The sequence below is a fragment of the Eumetopias jubatus genome, unplaced genomic scaffold, assembly GCF_037043125.1.
Source record: "Eumetopias jubatus isolate StellerSeaLion01/CBP00866 unplaced genomic scaffold, mEumJub1_p1.0 scaffold_13, whole genome shotgun sequence".
Lineage (NCBI taxonomy): Eukaryota > Metazoa > Chordata > Mammalia > Carnivora > Otariidae > Eumetopias > Eumetopias jubatus.
Window position 1 is genome coordinate 112,762,688 of NW_028274819.1, and position 19,650 is coordinate 112,782,337.

The 19,650-nt window shown below is 38.1% G+C and overlaps 1 protein-coding gene across 1 annotated transcript; it reads left to right on the forward strand.

Moving 5' to 3' along the window:
* Nucleotides 1-929: 929 nt before the first annotated feature.
* Nucleotides 930-13,985, forward strand: MMP12 (matrix metallopeptidase 12). The gene is made up of 11 exons (XM_028106012.1): nucleotides 930-1,034; nucleotides 1,248-1,316; nucleotides 2,430-2,677; nucleotides 3,611-3,759; nucleotides 3,846-3,971; nucleotides 5,874-6,035; nucleotides 6,532-6,655; nucleotides 11,100-11,233; nucleotides 11,600-11,759; nucleotides 12,469-12,572; nucleotides 13,495-13,985. The coding sequence occupies exons 1-11, from the start codon at nucleotides 930-932 to the stop codon at nucleotides 13,593-13,595; spliced, it is 1,482 nt and encodes a 493-aa protein (XP_027961813.1). The 3' UTR covers nucleotides 13,596-13,985.
* Nucleotides 13,986-19,650: the final 5,665 nt, after the last annotated feature.

Consider the following 19,650-nt stretch of genomic DNA (forward strand, 5'->3'; position numbering starts at 1 on the left):
CCTGGGACTCCTCCACCATCAGCCTGTCCACACAGAATGGGGAGGCAGCCCCAAGCTCCCACGTCTGCCTGCATGGTTTATGCCTGGGTTCTCAGATGTTTCTGTCTCCAAGCATTTTCCACCAACTGACAGGCAGATCCTGTGTGAACGGAGCAACCAGGACAAGGGAAAAGGAAGCTGGGCGGACACGAAGGTAGATTGCAGAGGCAAACCTTCCCTATCTTTCACAGTTGAAGTGTTGACCTTGGGCTGCCCACTCTAGCCTATTAGGCAGGTACAGGAATTGGCCTCTGGAATCTCTACCCAGGTACGCAGTCGGGATCAGGCTTGAGTTAGAAGCAGGATCTAAGCCTGCACAGCACATACAGCAGATGTCAAAGCATCGTGATGTTATAGATTTTCCTTGTTAAACACCAAGTCTCTATACATCACAGTTCTCTAGGGAGCTAGAGTCAGCCTGGAAAGGATTCTTCTAGTTCAGCAAAAGGATTTCATTCATCTGACTTTTTAAATTTTGTTCCTTAAAAAAGCCTGTTTTACCCATAGTAAATATAAAGAAATTATTCCAGTAAAAATTCAGATGCTGAACTTTCTAAACATACATGTGTAACTATTGTAACATTTTAGGTGTGTAGTGTTTCTCATATAATGCATTATTTTGGAGGGCTTATTTATTTTTGGGGAATATGCCCTGAGTTGTATGAGTGATGAGTTCAGTGCTAATGGACCCATTGTTGGTCCTAGAAAAAGATCTGTGCTTGTGTTTGCGTGTTTTTGAGATAAGTCAAGGGATGATATCAGCTGTGAGTCACTCGAAGGATTTCATATTCACAGAACAAGACCTAAGGGCTATATAAGTAGGGACATTTGAGGAACTTTGCACTGAGAAGGAACCGGGTAAGTTGGGTTGAGCCATTCACAAGTTTAGAATGAAGTTTCTTCTGTTGGTGCTGACCCTGCAGGTCACTGCTTCAGGGATGGTTCTTCTGACCAACTCTTCAAGCTCCAAAGAAAATGATGTGCTATTTGGTCAAGTAAGTATTGACCCCATATATCTACCCAGCCTGATTTCTGTCTTTAAAATGTATTGCGTTGACTAGTTTTATCTTGAAAAGTACTATTTGAAAAAGAGTTTAGGAGACTACTTGCTTTTAGCACTGTATTTTTCTTTGCCAAAGAGGATGTAGGAAAGTGGTGTTGTTTTTGAAGGAGTGTTATAAAACTCTCCTATTGACACTGTCCTACAGGTCACTGCTTCTGGAACTGTTCCATTGGTGAGCTCTACCGACTCTGAAAATAATGTGACATATGCCCAAGTAAGTATTGACACCAGAGTATTTATCCAGCCTGATTTTTGTCTCTAAAATTTGTTGCATTGGGGGCACCTGGGTGGCTCAGTTGGTTAAGCGTCTGCCTTCAGCTCAGGTCATGATCTCAGGGTCCTGGGATCAAGCCCCAAGTCACACTCCCTGCTTGGAGGAGGGTCTGCTTTTCCCTCTCCCTCTGCCCCTCCTCCCTGCTTATGTTCTCTCTCTCAAATAAATAAAATCTTTAAAAAATATTTGTTGCATTGACCAGTTCTGTCTTGAAAAGTACTAGTTGAAAACTGGTTTAAGAGGCTATTTGCTTTAAACACTGTATTTTTCTCTGCCAAAGATGAATGTAGGAAAGGTATTGGTTTTGAAAAAATGTTATAAAATTGGTGGATGAATTTGTTACTTTTACTAAAAAGCCTTTACTAAATAGCTTTGGCCGAGGAGAGTTAGTTCAAAATAATTAGAGTTCAACTTCTGTTCAGTATTTTACAATAATCATTTAATGCCATTTAATGATCTGAGATTTGAGCAATGGCTTGATTATGTAACCACTTCAGCCTGCCATGATGACTCAAGAATACTTTTTACTGTCTGGCATCCCAGATATTTCTTCATGAGTATGTTTTAAAAATAGTTTTCTCCCCCCCCATTTCTTTCTTTTCCCTAATCATATGAGTTTGGATGATATCCCCATTCTCTAAGACTCTTTTAACTTTGCATTTGCCATAGTTGTCCATTGTGTTGAGCTTTGGATTTTTAAGCAGGAAAATATTATCCCAACTTAAATTAATAATTTATGCATCCTGACAATAAAGGTTTCGCTGCTTACTTGATGCCATGATGTGCCAGATGCTGAAACAGATTTTAAAGAATAGAAATAAGTTCAAAGAGGTAGACACACAAAGGTGTTTCTAGTGACCTTCCGGCAATCAATATTGCTAAAAGTTTGTGACTCACCTCGAAAGCACAAAGAGTTAAGATTTTTTTTCTCATTATAATTAATTGTCTGGTGCCTGGTTCAGAAGCACCAATGTGCAGCTGAGTCAACTATACAGAGCTCCATCAGAAATTCCTCCATGTATTATAATGTCCAGCTAAGTGTATTTTTTCCAGAGGTACCTGGAAAACTTTTACGGTTTCGTGATGGACAGAATTCCAACGACAAAAATGAAAGTCAATAGGGACTTCATGGAGGATAAAATTCAGGAAATGCAGCAGTTCTTGGGGCTGAAAGTGACTGGGAAACTGGACTCATCTACTCTGGACATGATGCACATGCCCCGATGTGGAGTGCCTGATGTTCATCACTTCAGGACGATGCCAGGGAGACCAGTATGGAAGAAACGTTTAATTACCTACAGGTAACATCATAGCTATAGACTTTTCTACCTTCCCTTAGGTCTGACTTCTGGAAACCTGAACCATTTAGATAGAGCCCTAAGTCTGGAGGTAGATAAGAAGCCTCCCTCAGTTGTTGGCACTCTCCCTGTGTTAAAATTCATTCTTTCTGGAAGGGGGGATTTTTTTCACTCAAGGTGGAGTTGTTTGTCAGCCCAGAGCACAGTAGAAAGGCTGCAAATAAAAGGAGAATGAAGCTAAATCTATAATAAATAAGAGACAAGGGAACATTTTATAGGACAGGCAAGATAGATAAATGCAGAGGCCTGGGAGCAGGGGCAAAAGATTTTATTTATTTATTTGAGAGAGAGAGAGAGCAATTTAGCTTTCAAAAAGCTAAATTATTTATGAAAATTATAACTTAGAGTGCTCACTCTCAGCCTAATTTTGACCCAGTAAATTAAGTGAACAGTTCACTCAGTGGTTGCTGAATTTTTATCACAATGTTGGATGATGGAGGTGCTGTTTGGATACAGAGATGAAGAAGACACAGTCCCACCCTGGAAGAGTGCATAATCTCGTGGGAAACGGATTACATGCAGAAGCCCGTGATTTTGAGATAAGGACCAGTGATGGTCTTTTGTGCAAAACATATGGGAATTAAAAATAGGAGAAAGCCAGGTTTATTGTCAAATTGTCAATGCATGTCAGTCCTTCACAAAAAACCCCAAAAATCATAAATGAGAAGAAATCCAGTTAGATTCTGTTTAAGGAGGAAGCTGTCCAAGGATACGTGTTTCTGTAGCTAATGAGGCAGGTTTTTGTTATCCGGACTATCGATTTACGAAATGATTCATTCTCCACCAATGCAGGCAAAAATGAAGTGTTGCAATAAGACAGAATTAACACATGGTTTCCACATATTTTTCTCTCTCTTTTTTGTTTTGCTGGTAAAGAATCAAAAATTACACTCCTGACTTGCGCCCTGCAGATGTTGACTATGCCATCCAGAAGGCTTTTCAAGTATGGAGTGATGTGACCCCCTTAAAATTCAGAAAGATTAATTCAGGAGAGGCTGACATTATGATACTTTTTGCATCTGGAGGTAAAGAACGTGGACTTATTTTATCTGTATCATTGGCATGACCTATAGCATATAAGGAAGGACTAATTTTCTTTCCTTTTCCAAAGCTCATGGAGACTACACCCCTTTCGATGGTAGAGGTGGAGTCATAGCCCATGCTTTCGGACCTGGAACTGGGATTGGGGGAGACACACATTTTGATGAGGCTGAAATCTGGACTAAAAACTACAAAGGTAAGAAGCAAAAAACAAAACAAAAAACAAACAAACAAAAAGAAAAAACAAAAACCACACATGAAAAACCCTTTACAAATTCTAATTATGTCCCAATTTTGAAAGGCTGCATTCTGAGAAACAATTGTAGGATGGAAAAACTCATTCTGATTATAATTGTGTCACTAAATAAAATGTAACATTCTGTCTCAATTTCACCCTCTATAAATTGAGGATATTGGACTACATTATCTTAAAGATCAGGTTTAAGAATTTGAAGATGAGCTAGTTCATTAGTGTGAACTCAGGAACCTTAAAGGCCATAGCTTAGAAAGGTAAAAACTGTGATTTAGGCAGTCAGTTTTTGACAGGGCAGTCCGTAAACTCAAGCAAACACAGACGCTAACTCTGGTTATACCAGCCATCCTAGGGTGGGGTGGTCATCTGCATGATCCATTATATGTTGACAATTTCTTAGATTTATAGTGACACAGAAAGATGAAGTTATATTATAGAAAACTTAGAAATCCTTGTAGTAAAACACAAGGTTATATCTTCATATGGTCTCTTGAGGTTCTGGGATAGGAATTACAGAACGCTCAGCTGATCATTTGACAATGCCTTCGCTGTATTTACAGAGGAGGCTGTAATTCACCATCCCTCTCAGACAGCTGGGGGAGAGAAATAAACAGTCTCCCCTGTTTGAAAGAATCACTACCCATTGGAAAATTCAAACCCTCATATCACAAGCCTTCCTAATATTTCTAGGGGAAAGTCTAGATTATATGACTGACTCATATGGAAAGTATATGGAGAGAAAGTCTTCAAGAATAGGTTCTACTGAGCACACCATCTCTCTGGCTGATATTGCATGCCTCAGATGGCAGTGTTTTCATAGACCAGAAAGGCTGTTTGTTTTAGTCTAACACGTGACCCAAGGCTTATTAAATTCTTGATTGAGAAGAGGAGTTCTGCATTGTCAAAAGACAACGGATATAGCATTAGGTCCCAATTGAGCTTCAAAGCCTCAGCTGGTCATGTTAAATTTGTCTGAATTTCATCCAAGGTTATTTTGGGTGTATACTCTTTTCATCCAACATGGTGGACTTGGAATGTTTTAGAATTCTAAAGGATTTTAGAAAAATAATTTAGTACAGATCTTTACAGAGAGAGGAAGTTCAGGGCAGGAGGCTGTTAGCAGCCAGCTCGTGGGAAAGATGGGGCAGAGCATGTATTTCCTAGTTCTCTTCTTTCAACCCAGTGTGTACTTCCTACCGGTCCGTGTTACCTTGTTTTTATATGGCGCAATTCTGTGCTTTCAAAAAACTAAATTATTTATGAAAATTATAACTTAGAGTGCTCAATCTCAGCCTAATTTTGACCCAGTGAATTAAGTGAACAGTTCACTCAGTGGTTGCTGAATTTCTGTCACAGCGTTGGGTGATGGAGGTGCTGTTTGGATACAGAAACAAAGAAAACACAATCCCATCCTGGAAGAGTGCATAATCTCGTGGGAAACAGTACATGCAGAAGCCCATGATTTTGAGATAAGGACCAGTGATGGTCTTTTGTGCAAAGCATCATGGGAGTTGAAAATAGGAGAAATCCAGGGTTAGATCAAATTGTGATAGGTTGGGACATTTGAAGTGTGGAGACATTTTTGTTGTCGAAATTGGAGGGGGGTTGCTACTTGAATTTGAGTGTTGAACCCAGAGTTTTCTAAACACCTGTGATGCACAGGACAGTCCTAACCACAAGGAATGACCTGGCCTACAATGTCAACATCAAAAAGCCTTGGGTCAGAGGGAAAGGAGATAAGTCAAGGCTTCCCAATCCTTCTGCCAGATTTCGGTGGTGTCATTGTCCTCCGGATGCAGACATATTTCACTGCTCTTTTCCCCCTTCTTGTTGGTTTCCTCTCAGGCACAAACTTATTCCTCGTTGCTGTTCATGAGCTTGGCCATTCCTTGGGTCTGAGCCATTCCAGTGATCCAAAAGCCATCATGTTCCCTACCTATAGTTACGTTAACCCCAACACCTTTCGCCTCTCTGCTGATGATGTACGTGGCATTCAGTCTCTCTATGGTGAGTTGACTTTCTTTACCATTTTGCCTTACAAAGACACTCATGAATAGTGTCATAGTATCTACATTTGAGTAAAACTTTCATCTCTGTCTTCTGTTTGGAGCCCTGTGAAAACCCTGTGACGGAGGTAGCACACATCTTACCTTCATTTTGCGGAAAAGCACAGGAGACCTAGTATGTTCATGCCGGTGACGGGGGCAGAATCAGAGTCCTCAGTCTTTCTATCCACCACACCATTGTCTTTGAAGAAGGCACAAAGAGAAATAATCTGCCTCGAACAGGAAAACCAGAGTGATCAGATTTTTCTCCTCCATGACATTGTGACCAAATGGGGGAAAGATCTTTATTGTCTGCTTCCTATGAATGTCATAGGAAGCATATTGCCTTTTATGCATTTTTTATCCAGAAAATTAATGTTTTAGAAAGAATGGTTCTTCCCCTTAGCAGCTAAAATGCAGATTTTTTTTCTCTAATGTTTCTTGAAATGTATTTTCAGGTCTTCCAGAAAGGCGCCAACCCTCATCAAATCCTGACAGTAGAGAATCAGCCACCTGTGACCCCAACTTGAGTTTTGATGCTGTCACTACAGTGGGAAATAAAATCGTTTTCTTTAAAGACAGGTAAAATCATCTTCATATCTGACCAATATTAAAGGCTCTGTCCTTGGATTTTTAAAATGTTTTGTCAGAGAATGGTGGAAAATGAAGTAGATGAAAATTGAAGAGGGACTCGATTCTGTAGGAAGTAGACAGCTTGAAGGTTTTGAAGGGAGAGAGTGATGTGATTATATTTGTGTTTAATGAGAAGACTGATGGGTAAAAAATGGATTTGCGGTAGGAATCTTGGGTGAGGAAAGATAAGGCAGGAAGTGAAGCCAGACTACTTTAATCACAAGTAAAAATTGTTAAGTCTAGGACTAAAAGTGTGACAGTATCAATTTAAAAGTCTTGATTCTTGATTACAGAGAAAGGAATTCCAGGATAACTTAGAGCACAGATTGAAGCAGATACTGGAAGGGTGGGGTGTGGAGAAGATTAGTATTTGGTAGATGGGACAAATATTCTCCATTTTTCAGATTGAAGAATAATTGACATACAAGATTGTATTAGTTTCAGGTATACAACACAGTAATTTGATATTTATGTATATATTATGAAGTGGTCACCAAAATAAGTCTAGATTCATTTGTTACCATATAGAGTTGTTACAATATCACTGATTCTGTTCCCTGTGCTATACATTTCATGCCTGTGTCTTACTACAGAACTGAAGTCTGTCCCTTCACCTCTGTCAGCCATCAGTTTGTTCTCTATGAGTCTGTTTCTGTTTTATTTGTTCATTTGTTTTTTTTTTTTTTTTTAGATTCCACATTTAAGTGAAATCATATGATGTTTCTTACTCTGTCTGACTTATTTCACTTATCATAATATGCTCTAGGTCCATCCATGTTAGTGCTAATGGCAAGATTTCATTCTCTTTTATGGGTTATATCCCACTGCATACGCACCATGTCTTCTTTATCCATTCATCAATCGATGGACATTTACGTTGCTTCTGTATCTTGGCTATTGTAAATAATGCTGCAATGAGCAGAAGGGTGCATATGTCTTTCCTAATTAGTGTTTTGTTTGATTTGGATAAGTACCTAGAAGTGGAATTGCTGGATCATATGGTATTTCTATAATTGATTTTGTGACGAACCTCCATACCGTTTTCCACAGTGGTTGCACCAGCCTGCATTCCCACCACCAGTGCACAAGGGTTTCCTTCTCTCCACACCCTCACCAACACTCGTTATTTCTTGTCTTTTTGATCCTAGCCATCCTGACAGGTGTCAGGTGGTATCTCATTGTGGTTTTGATTTGCATTTCCTGATGGTTAGTGATATTGAGCATCTTTACATGTATCTGTTGGTTGCCTGTATGTCTTCTCTGGAAAAATATCTATGCAGTTTCTCTGCCTATTTTTTTATCAGATTGTTTAACTTTTTAAAAATATTGAGTTGTTTGAGTTCCTTATCTATTTTGGATATGAACCTCTTATTGGGTATATCTCTTGCAAGTATCTTTTCCCATTAGGTTGTTTACCTTATCATTTTGTTAATGGTTTCCTTTGCTGTACAAAAGCTTTTTAGTTTGATGTAGTCCCACTTGTTTATTTTTGCTTTTGTTGTCCTTGTCTGAGGGGAGGGATCAAAAAAAAAAAAAAAAGAAATCTCTAAAGCCAGTGTCAAAGAGTTCATGGCCTATGTTTTCTTCTATAAGTGTTATGGTTTCAAGTTTCTACATTTAAATCTGTAACCCATTTTGACTTTATTTTTGTGTATGGTGTAAGAAAGTTGTCTAGTTTCATTCTTTTGCATATAGCTCTCCTGTTTCCCCAACATCATTTATTGAAGAGACTCTCTTTTCCCTGTTCTTGGCTCCTTTGTGCTAAATTAATTGACCATATAAGTGTGGGTTTGTTTCTGGGCTCTTTATTCTGTTCTGTTGATCTATGTGACTGTTGTTCTGCTAATACCATATTGTTTTGATTTATTTAGCTGTGTAGTATAGCTTGAAATCTGGGAGCATGTTACCTCCAGCTCTGTTCTTTCTCAAGATTGCTTTGGCTATTTGGGATCTTTTGTGGTTCCATACAGATTTTAGGATTCTTTGTTCTAGTTCTGTGAAAAATCCTATTGGTATTTTCATAGGGATTGTACTGAATCTGTAAGTTGCTTTGGGTAGTATGGATATTTTAATAATATTGCTTCTTGCAGTCCATGAGCATGGTATATATTTCCATTTATTTGTGTCCTCTTCAATTTCTTTCATCAGTGTCTTATAGTTTTCAAAGTCCAGATCTTTCACCACCTTGATAAAATTCATTCCTGGTATTTTATTCTTTTTGATGCAATTATAAATGGGATTGTTTCATTAATTTCTTCTGATAGTTTGTTATTAATATATAGAAATGCAACAGATTTTGTAGGTTGATTTTATATCCTGCATCTTTACTGAGTTAGTTCACTTATTAGTTCTACTAGTTTTTTGGTGGAGTCTTTAGGATTTACTAATTATAGTACCATGTCATCTGCCAATAACGACAGTTTTATTTCTTCCTTTCCAATTTGGATGCCTTTTATTCTTTTCTCACCTAATTTCTATGGCTAGGACTTCTGATACTATACTGCATAAAATGGCAAGAGTGGACCTCCTTGTCTTGTTCCTGATCTTAAAGGAAAAACTTTCAGCTGTTCACCATTGAGTATGAGGTTAGCTGTGGGTTTGCCATATATGGCCTTTATTGTGTGGAGGTGTGGTCCCTCTATAATCATTTTGTTGAGAGTGTTTGTCATGAATGGATGTTAAATTTTGTCAAATATTTTTCTGCATCTATTGAAATGATCATGATTTTTATCCTTCATTTTGTTAATGTGGTATATTACAATGATTTGTGGATATTGAACCATCCTTGCATCCCTGGAATAAATCCTACTTGATAGTGGTATATGATCCTTTTGATGTATTGTTGAATTTGGTTTGCTAATATTTTGTTGAGAATTTTTGCATCCATGTCCATCAGGGATATTGGCCTGCAATTTTCTTTTTCTTTTTCTTCTTCTTCTTCTTCTTCTTCTTTTTTTTTTTTTTTTACAATGTCTTTGTCTGGTTTTGGTATCAGGGTGATGGTGGCCTTGTGCAATGAGTTAGGGAACATTCTTTCTTCTTATTTTTTTTTTGGAATAATTTGGAATAATTTAAGTCTTCTTTAATTATTTGGTATAATTCACCTGTGAAACTGTTTGGTCCTGGATTTTTGTTTGTTGGGAGTTTTTGATTACTGATTCAATTTCATTTCTAATAATGGGTCTATTCAAATTTTCTATTTCTTCCAGATTCAGTTTTAGAAGATTGTATATTTCTGGGAATTTATATCCATTTTTTTTGGTTGTCCAATTTATTCACATGTAATTGTTAATAGTAGTCTTTTATGATCCTTTGTATTTCTGTGGAATCAGTTGTAACTTCTCCTCCATTTCTGAATTTAATTATTTGAGTTCTCTGTCTTTTTTCTTGATAAATCTGGATAAAAGCCTACCAATTTTGTTTATCTTTTGAAAGAACAAGCTCTTAGTTTCATTGATCTTGAAAATATTTTTTTAGTCTTTATTTCATTTATTTCCACTCCAATCTTTATTATTTCCTTCTTGTAACTATCTTTGGCCTTTGTTTGTTCTTTTTCTAGTTCCTCAGGTGTAAGTTCAGATTATTTATTTGAGGGGCACCTGGGTGGCTCAGTCAGTTGGGCATCTGCCTTTGGCTCAGGTCCTGATCCTAGGGTCCTGGGATTGAGCCCTGCATCAGGCTCCCTGTTTATCAGGGAGCCTGCTTCTCCCTCTCCTTCTGCCACTCCCCCTGCTTGTGCTCTCTCACTCTCTCTCTCTCTCTCCCCGTGTCAAATAAATAGGTAAAATCTTTTTAAAATAAAGATTATTTATTTGAGATTTCTCTTGTTTTATGAGGTAGGCCTGTATCGATATGAAATTCCCTCTTAGAACTTTTTTGCTGCATCCCCAAGATTTTAGAAAGTTATGTTTTCATTTTCATTTGCCCCAAGGTATTTTTATTTTTGATTTCTTCATTTCTTCATTGGATGTTTGGTAGCTTGTTATTCAGTCTCTACATTTATAGAGGTTTTTCCAGTTTTCTTCTTGTCATTGATCTCTAGTCTCATTATTCTCCATTCCTGAGATTCAAAAACTGAGACATTTGGGATAAATAACTTCTTTTAGATTACAAAACTAGTAAAGGAATTGTGGGTTCAGGTTAGAACCTAGATCTCTTGATTTCAAGTATCAGGGTATTTTCATATGGTGGATTGCCCATTAAAATTATTGTTATTATAAAAGAATTAATTAAGATCCATTCCTTGTGGTGCTCCTATCAAGACATCCATGGAACAGAATGTGAGGATATTGGAAAAAACCCATTAAGTCATTTCACAGGTCCTTCCCAGTGACCATTTCATGGTTCTTGAGTCTACAGTGATTTTTAACATGTGTTAAATGTTTTTCATCAGATTCTTCTGGTGGAGGTATCCTGAGAGTCCAATGAGCAATGCTAGTTTAATTTCTTCTTTGTGGGCGACCTTACCATCTGGCATTCAAGCTGCTTATGAAGTTGGAGCCAGAAATCAAGTTTTTCTTTTTAAAGGTAACTCTAATGTTTAGTTTGCTACTAGGTCTACTTCAAGGAAGAGAATAAATGAAGGAAATACTACTGATTTTTATAAACATAGAAAAAAGCACTCCAGACTTAATTAATGGTGAGTCTGAACTATGAGCTAAAAATAGTTTAAATACGTAGGTAATGTGCAAAAATTTCAGGAAAAGTTTGTTTAATATAAGATCATAATACTTGTGAAAAAAGTACAGGACCATAGGAGACAAACCATGTTGAAGAACAAGGAGCAGTATGTTTTGGAACTATGGATAAAGAATGAAGTTGTTTGTAGTGAGTCAGTATTTATATTGCTGTTTTTGTATGATTCCAGTGTATCCTCTCTGTTTCTCTTCACAGATGATAAGTACTGGTTAATTAGCGATTGGAGACCACAACCACACTACCCCAAGAACATACGTTCTTTGGGCTTTCCTGACTTTGTGAAAAAAATTGATGCAGCTGTTTTTAACCCACTTCTTCATAAGACCTACTTCTTTGTAGATAATCAATATTGGAGGTGAGCTTTAATGATTGGTAACATGACTCCTAAAATTCATGAAATGGGCAGGGAATGGGGTTTTCAGTAGGGAGTCTTTCTAATGTAAATTCCCAAGGATCCTTGACCTTCCTAAGAGAAGAATCAAGAGAACATAGATCTGGACTAGTTATTGTCTTCCTAGTTCTGTTCCCTGGACTTTGGGATTCTGATTTGAGATAGCACATAATGTGTTTTTAAAAGGAATACTTTATAAATAAAATGTCACGTCATGAATCACAGTGGAAGGACATTGGAGAACAGGGGCATAGACATACAAGACATAGTGTTCACAGTCTCTTCAGGGAGTGTACTCTTTTTAGACTCCTTTTTATAACCACTGGACTCAAGGAGACAAATGAGGAAACCATCTTCTGAGTGGCAGTGAATCCTGCAAGGTCTTCACTACAGGAAATTAAACAGTCGGGCTCTCTAAAGCACTGGCAGAGGCATTGTGCAGGAGTGGGGAAAGTTCCTGACCAGAAGTGAGGACCCCTAGGGTCTGAGTCCTGTAGGGGCTTGGAATAAGTCAGTGAACTGTTTAGGTCCTTGGTTTTCTTAACAGTGCAAGGAAAAGTCTTTCAGGAGAGAATAGATGGGTTTTGTGGTTCATGTCATGAAATATCAAGCTCTTCATCATGAAATCCATTTTTTTTTTAATGGAGGTCCTACTGATTATTTCTTTGCTCAGGTATGATGAGAGGAGACGATTCATGGACCCAGGTTATCCCAAATTGATTACCAAACACTTTCCAGGAATTAGACCTACAATTGATGCAGTCTACTATTATAACAGTAAGTAGATTGGGAAGCCATGAAGATACTGGAAATCCCCTTTTAAAACACTGATGATGATAAAGCCTTCGAGGTCAGAGAACAGGGATTCAAACTGGGAAAGAATAGGAGGGCCGTGCAGTTCTCTGTAGGGCTGCAGAGGGAAAACTCATAGCCTGCTTGGTTTAGCATAGATGGGCTCAAAGAATGAGTGGCATAGAACAAGCAGTAGTTCTAGAGTGGTTTAGTGGGTGGGAGCATATGATTGTCGCCACATGCTTGTGCCTGAGTTTCTGGAATGTCTGATCACATGAGGCCACACAGTGTGTACAGATGAGCATGTGGCAAGACTCAGGCAAGCTGGGCTCGCCTACTTTCCTACACCTTGAATCTTTGACCTTCCTTGCAGCCCCTCCCATCCTGCATGGGCTCTTGTGGACTAGGGTAGGGATACGAAACACTTGAGTTTGTTGGCGTTTGTGTCTGGGAATATCTTCAGGCAAGGTCAGCCGAAGCTGTCGGCTAGGCCGAGGCATTTTGTTTTTATCCCCCCCCCCCACCATGTGTTTCTTACTCCTCCGTCAGGGCCTCTGTGTGCCCCACCTGTGCCCAATTTCTTCCCTCCCAGATGAGTTCTCCACCTGGAGGGTGGCTTTTCAAAAACAGTCACATCTTCAGAGTCAGCTTTTAAAACCAAACAATCTTCTCAGTGAAATTAATGAAGATATTTAGTGGTGAAATGATGGGCAGTAAACAGATATCCAAGGGCAGGACACCCAGCGCAGGGGCCCGACATTTATATTATCAAATGTCTAATATAGGTCATCTATAAAATTTGGTCTACTATAGATAATCTATAAAAGCACAGATCTGTGTTTTCTTCTTTTCATTTTTAAGAAATGCAAGTGAAGAATTAAACTACTCAATTTGTTTTCATTTTTAGGACACTACTATTTCTTCCAAAGATCTGACATATTTGAATATGATGTCGTATCCCAACGTGTCACCAAAATGCTGAAACAAAATATCAAGTTAGTTTGTTAGGAATGGTATAATTAGTGATGTTGGTCAATTCACTTCAGTTAAATAAGTATTTATTCCATACTTGCGTGACGTGTGTCTTAAAATAAAGTAAAATCTATAGGCCATAGATAAATTATCATATAGACAGGTGACTATACAAACTACATAAGATTTTTTTATTTTGAAAACCCTCCTTGTCAATTTTTACTTGATTCAACTATTAAGCTTGAAAACAGACACTTTTTCAAGGGGCAACAGAATATCTTGCTCCTTGAACATCCCAGAAGTGAGAAATTATCATTATTTCTTTGCTTAACTGACATTAAGCAATGCTTAGTTCCTGTGGCCATTAAATGCCTCAGCAAGTATATCATTTTAATTCTTTTGGAGTAAAAACAGAATATACCAGAAAATGACATTTACTATAAGTAATATATAAGTAAATTATATAATTATGGTGATAATGTTATTTTATTCTCGTCAGTGTTGATTTTTCTAAATCTTAAAGTATATACATATATATATATATATATTTTCCTTTTGCTCAAATAAAAGCTCTGAAAGAAAGTATTTGGTTTCTGAGAATTTTTTCTTGAAAAAAATGTGTATTTCAAAAATAGTTCTGGACCTACTCCTAAATAAAGCGAGTCTCTACATAACTGTACCAAGTGGTGCATGGGAATATGGCAAAGGGGAAAAAGTTGTATTTGCCTTGGCAGCTTGTCGAAGGCCACATAAATCCCTGGTCTGGAGTCAGGGAAGCGTTCTCCAGACCCTGTGTGACTCCAAGGAGCATGCCCAACATATGATGATGAGCCTGGAGAAAAGAGATGTCATGGGAACTTCCCGTTCTCATATAATTTCCACTACAGCTCAGGCCCCACAATGTGGGCCACGTAATTGCTGTGTGACCTTGACAAGACATTAAATCTCAGCTTCCTTAACTTTAGGAGAAAGCAGTAGTGTTAGCCACCTCATTGATTTATTGAGAGAAAAAATGACACATGATGAGCCCATCACGCTGGTGACTTGGACAGCCTCTACCAGTTTTCAGTGCCTTGACACACATTTTCCTTATTTTCTGGATTGTACGTACCCCTGTGAAAGCTCCAATTAAGATGTTATGGGTGTGAGGAATGCTTGGAATTTTCAATTCATTTGCAGACATTTCTGATTGACATTAATCGTTTTGATTAATGGAATGAACTGAGGTCGGAAAATATGAGGATTGGAAAGATTCTAGACAGGGATGGAGTTCTCGTCCATTCTCAAGTACGTGCTTCTTCAGTTTAATAGTCCTAGCATTGTCTTTGTGAGGCATTGGGTCACGTCATCCTGAGAAGAAATGTTATTTCCCCACAGGAAACTGCATGCTGGATATCCTTCAAAAGAAGAAAGTTCCCCACAGGATTAGCATCAAAAGAAAACAGTGGTATCTGGGTTGAGTTGTCTCGGGCCTTAGGTAATTTGGGGGGGAAGCTGTTTTTCCTAAATGATGACTGCATTGGAATAAAAGCCAAGAGTTCGCCCTGCATGGTCTCATCAATGCTCATGAGAAATGCCTCCAAAGATTTACAAGGGAATCAATCCTTCCTCTGTCTACCTCCATTTGCATTATATCTTTACATTTTATTTAACAAATCCTTACAGTGGTAACCGTGGACCAGGCACTGTTCTAAGTGATGCACACACACACACACACACACACACACACACACACACACACACACAGAGCTCAGCTAAGTTTCATTGCAAGCATGAGGCAAATGCTATCATTCTCATTTTTCAGAGGAGAAACCAAGACACTGAGAGGTAAACTTACTCGCCCACGGTCACACAGCCTTGCAGCTGCAACTCAAAGCCAGTCAGTTTGACTCTAGAATCTGTTATTAACCACCACAAAATTCTGCCTCTCAAAATCATAAAGTGGAAAAAAATCAAAGCAAAGACTGCACTCTGTACTGCTTTGTACTTTCACTTGACCTTTCAACAAAAAAGTCTTTAAAATGTCAGAAGGATTCTTTTGGGTGTCCAGTCCAGGGAATATCACCTTGCCTTGGGAAATGTAGTAGAGCTCTCTTGCTAATGTCAGGGAAAAATTATCCAAGACTTGGAAGCTAGAGTGCTGGACATTTGTCTAGTGAATCTTCTGGGGAACAGCTGATTATATGAGCATGAGCACCTTTGACTTCGCATCAACCAGGCTATTTTCTAAATCCATAAGGACAGAAATAGTATAAAAATGGCAATAATGCAAATTGTTTCTTCCAACAGCAAAACAAATAAATACAAATAAATGATATGTATTAGAAATATAATTGATTTCTGCCTGGTAGAAGAGACAACTCCGGATGTTACATTTTATTGCCCTATAAGATATCAATGGATTTATGTCATTGGAAAATTCATTTTAGCATTTCTTACTGCATATATGTTTTTCAGATCTTTCCTTAGACCAATTCTTTCATTAGTTAGTGAGTTGGGTAATATCTTTAACATGTTCATCTCATATTTACATAAAAGTCACTTTTAACTTTTTTGAAAATTTTACTTGAGCACTAGTGGACCAACAGGGGAGCATGGAGAGCTGCCCACCTTTTGGGCCATCAGTCGGAGAAGACCACATGCTAGTTTTGAGCAACTCCTCAGGCCAGACAGAACCCAAATCCTCCGAATCCTGTCTACCTCCTACCCTCTAATGGTGTAGTGAAGGGCACTGCCCCTTCTGGTGGTATACAGTTTCCCAGCTTCACTTTTTTTGCCTTTGTTCATTCATTGAAAAGTATTTATTGAGAATCTGCTGGATTCTAGGCTGTGATAAGCATGAGGGGCCCAAAGAGGACTAAGACAATCTCTGCCTTCAAAGGCACAAAATATGGAGAAAACATAAAAAAGACAGACACATAAACAAGAAGTCACTATGTAATTAAGTGGGTAGACTAAATGAAGTATGTACAAGATAGAATAGTCAGTCAATCTCTGCCAAAGAATTCAGGGGCCACAGAATACTGTGGAAAACAGTATTTATGATGTGTTTTAAAATAGGAGAGATATCTGTCAGGCAGAAAAATGTTAAACTAAAGGGATTAAAGACAGAAGAAGAAACCTCTTCAAAGACCCATAATACACAAAGAGTAGCTTTTTAAAAAGTCGGAGCATACAATATGAAGGAAGGAATGGCAAGAATAAGACACCAGATTATGGACCTTTCCTGTCATGGATTTTACCTTTGTCTCATAAATGATCTGGTTTTATTGCTGGGACTTAAGATAGAGAGAAATGATTAAATTGCATATTAGAAGATCTTTTTGTTGGAAGTTTGGGGGTTGACCAGAAGAAATTAAGGCTAGATCCAAAGAAGAACAACTACTATACTGTTGCACTAATCCATGCAAGAAACACTGAAAATGTGAGCACCTGTCCTAGGCATAGGTAGGACAAAAGTGATATTAAAATGGGGCTATTATAATAGGTAGAAGGGAGAATAAATAAAGTTTATTACTGCTTTGCATGTGGATTATGACTGAAGAGCAATAATGGAGGATGATATTTTAAGGATCTGGTTTAAGAAATTATCTTGAATAGGGACAGGCAAGAAAAAGCAGGTCATGGAGGAGGGAGTGGTGTGGCTGATGGAATGGAGATCATTCTGTCTGTTGAGTCTGGGAGCCTTAGGACATTCAGGTGGGGATGTCCAATAGGAAACAGGATGGGATCAAGGCCCCATAAAAAGAAATGAAAGTACTGTATTCCATAGTGCATAGGTGGAAGGTAACAACTTAGTAGTTAATGGGATATCCCAGGAGGAGCATAAGTAATCGTCTTTAAAGTATGCATTATCCCTCAGAGTGATCTTCTAGCATTATTATTAGAATATCAAAATATTCTGAGGTTGTAATGTACTGAAGAAAAGGACTGTGCTTACTTATGCAAGAAAAGCTGCAGCTCACAGGGATTAAAATCCAAGGCTTTGTCTTTCCATGTGTTAGTATGTAAATATAACTTCCAAGGATCACTTTTGTTTCTGGTCATATTGGAGTAATGAGTACTGATTTTTCCTTCCTGCTGTGATTATTTAAAAGATTGGGCAAAATGTATGAAGCAGCTGATTCCATTCACTGGGTGCCGGGAAGATTAGTCCAGAAGAGAAGAGAAACAAATGATTCAGACCCATAAATCTTCCTTGCTTTTCTATCTTCAGGTAGTTTCCAGAACACAGCATATGGGAAGGGACAGAACACAGCAGTCTGCCTGAGTTGAGGAGACCGTCAGAGAAGTTCAGGGAGATGCACGTGGCTATAATTGGCAGAACAGAGAATGAACAGGAGAACACTATAATGCTATACAGAGAAAACATTCCAGAAATTGGAGGAGTAGTCCTCTTGGGTCTGTTAATGAATACTAAGCTGCATATGTACCCCCAGGGGCTATAGACTGAACAATCCCTCGAGGTTACACAGGACTGGGAGAGGTCTCAGTCCTACCCAGCCAGAGTGGGAGATAGTGAATGATTGCGGCGATCAGTAAAGCTACCATAATAGGGGGGCTGAAAGAGCCCTAGGGTAAAGGCTATGCTACATCCATCCTAAAAATGCTGAAAATCAAATCTTGAAAATATCATAGTGATCTGTAAATTATTTAAGTGCCTGCCCCAACTAAAAATTGAACACTTTTTAAAGAAAAAAATAAAAAGTCTAAATAACTATATATCATCCACAATGTCTATCATCCAATAAAAACTAACCAGATATGCAAAGAAGTCTGAAAATGTGACCCATAATACAAAAAACAATGAGTCAATAGAAACATATGCATAAATGATAGAGATGATGTAATTTACAGAAAAAGGATGTTAAAAACGGTTATAAATATATTCCAGGGTTTCATGGAAAACACAGACATAATACAGACAGAAATGAAAGATATGAAAAATGAGTAAATGGAACCAGACCTGGAAAACGAGAATTTCCATTGGATTCATTTTCAGATCAGACTAATCATTTGTTACTTTCTTCTCTCTTGCTCATGTTTGTGGTTTCATCTTTTGTTTCTTTATCCCTTAAATTCTTTCATTATTATATAGTCTGGGTTTGATAATGAGCACTGGGTGTTATATATAGCTAATGAATCATTGAACACTACATCAAAAACTAATGATATGCTGTATGTTGGCTAACTGAACATAATAAAAAAAATTTCCAAAGACCTTGTGGGTCTAAATATGTTATTTGCTGTTTCTATTGACTTTCATTCCTAAAATGTTTTCCCTTGTATTTTAGGTGAATTTGTGGGATCCATTTTAAAAAAATCTTAATTTGCAGCAATCTAGAGGTTCTAAAAAGGGCATGCTTTTTTTTCCCCTTAAGAATATTGGTTATTGCTTCTATTAGGAAGCAAAAGGATTTTTCTCATCTGAAAATACCTGGGTCTCATTCTAGGATTTGTGGCAGGAGCTTTTAGATGCAAAATCTCTACCTTGCAAATTTAGTATCCTCAGGGTCCTTCTGACATAAGCATTTGACCTTGGAGAATTTCCCATTTTTTCTCCATTTGTTCTTTGCTAGCTGCTCATTCATCCTTAATCTAGCTTCAGCTCAGTGTGTGTGTGTGTGTGTGTGTGTGTGTGTGTGTGTGTGTGTGTGTGTGTAGAGGGGATGGGGGAGCCCTAGAGAGTTCAGGTATCTCCTGCAAGCCCAAGAAAACTTTGAAAAATAAGCTTCATTAAGTTTGAAGTTGTTTTACAGTGAAGGGACCCTTTGGGATATATTATCTGCTATCCTGTAGGAAGTAAAATGTGGCTTTTCTCTTGACCCTTCACAAATACCTTGGAAAGCGGAGTTGTCAGCAGTGACTCACTATACAAAGTCCATGATATTGATGTTAGGAAATTTGCACTGTGATTCACTGTCTGATCTAAAGCAAGTTAGCTGACCTCTTTGAGGCTCAGGGAAAATAGTATATGTCTGTAAGGTTTGTTTTGAGGATTCAAGTAGGTGAAGTTCCTGGCACTTCATAGTTATTCACCTGAAGCTTGTTTCTTCCCATCTCACCTTCTCCCTGACCCAGAATTCCCCAG

Excerpts from the sequence above, each read along its gene's own strand:
- MMP12 (XM_028106012.1), top strand. The coding sequence starts at position 930 with ATGAAGTTTCTTCTGTTGGTGCTGACCCTGCAGGTCACTGCTTCAGGG. Across the intron at positions 6,036-6,531 it reads TGGCATTCAGTCTCTCTATG|GTCTTCCAGAAAGGCGCCAA; the intron begins GTGAGTTGACTT and ends ATGTATTTTCAG. Across the intron at positions 11,760-12,468 it reads GTAGATAATCAATATTGGAG|GTATGATGAGAGGAGACGAT; the intron begins GTGAGCTTTAAT and ends TTCTTTGCTCAG.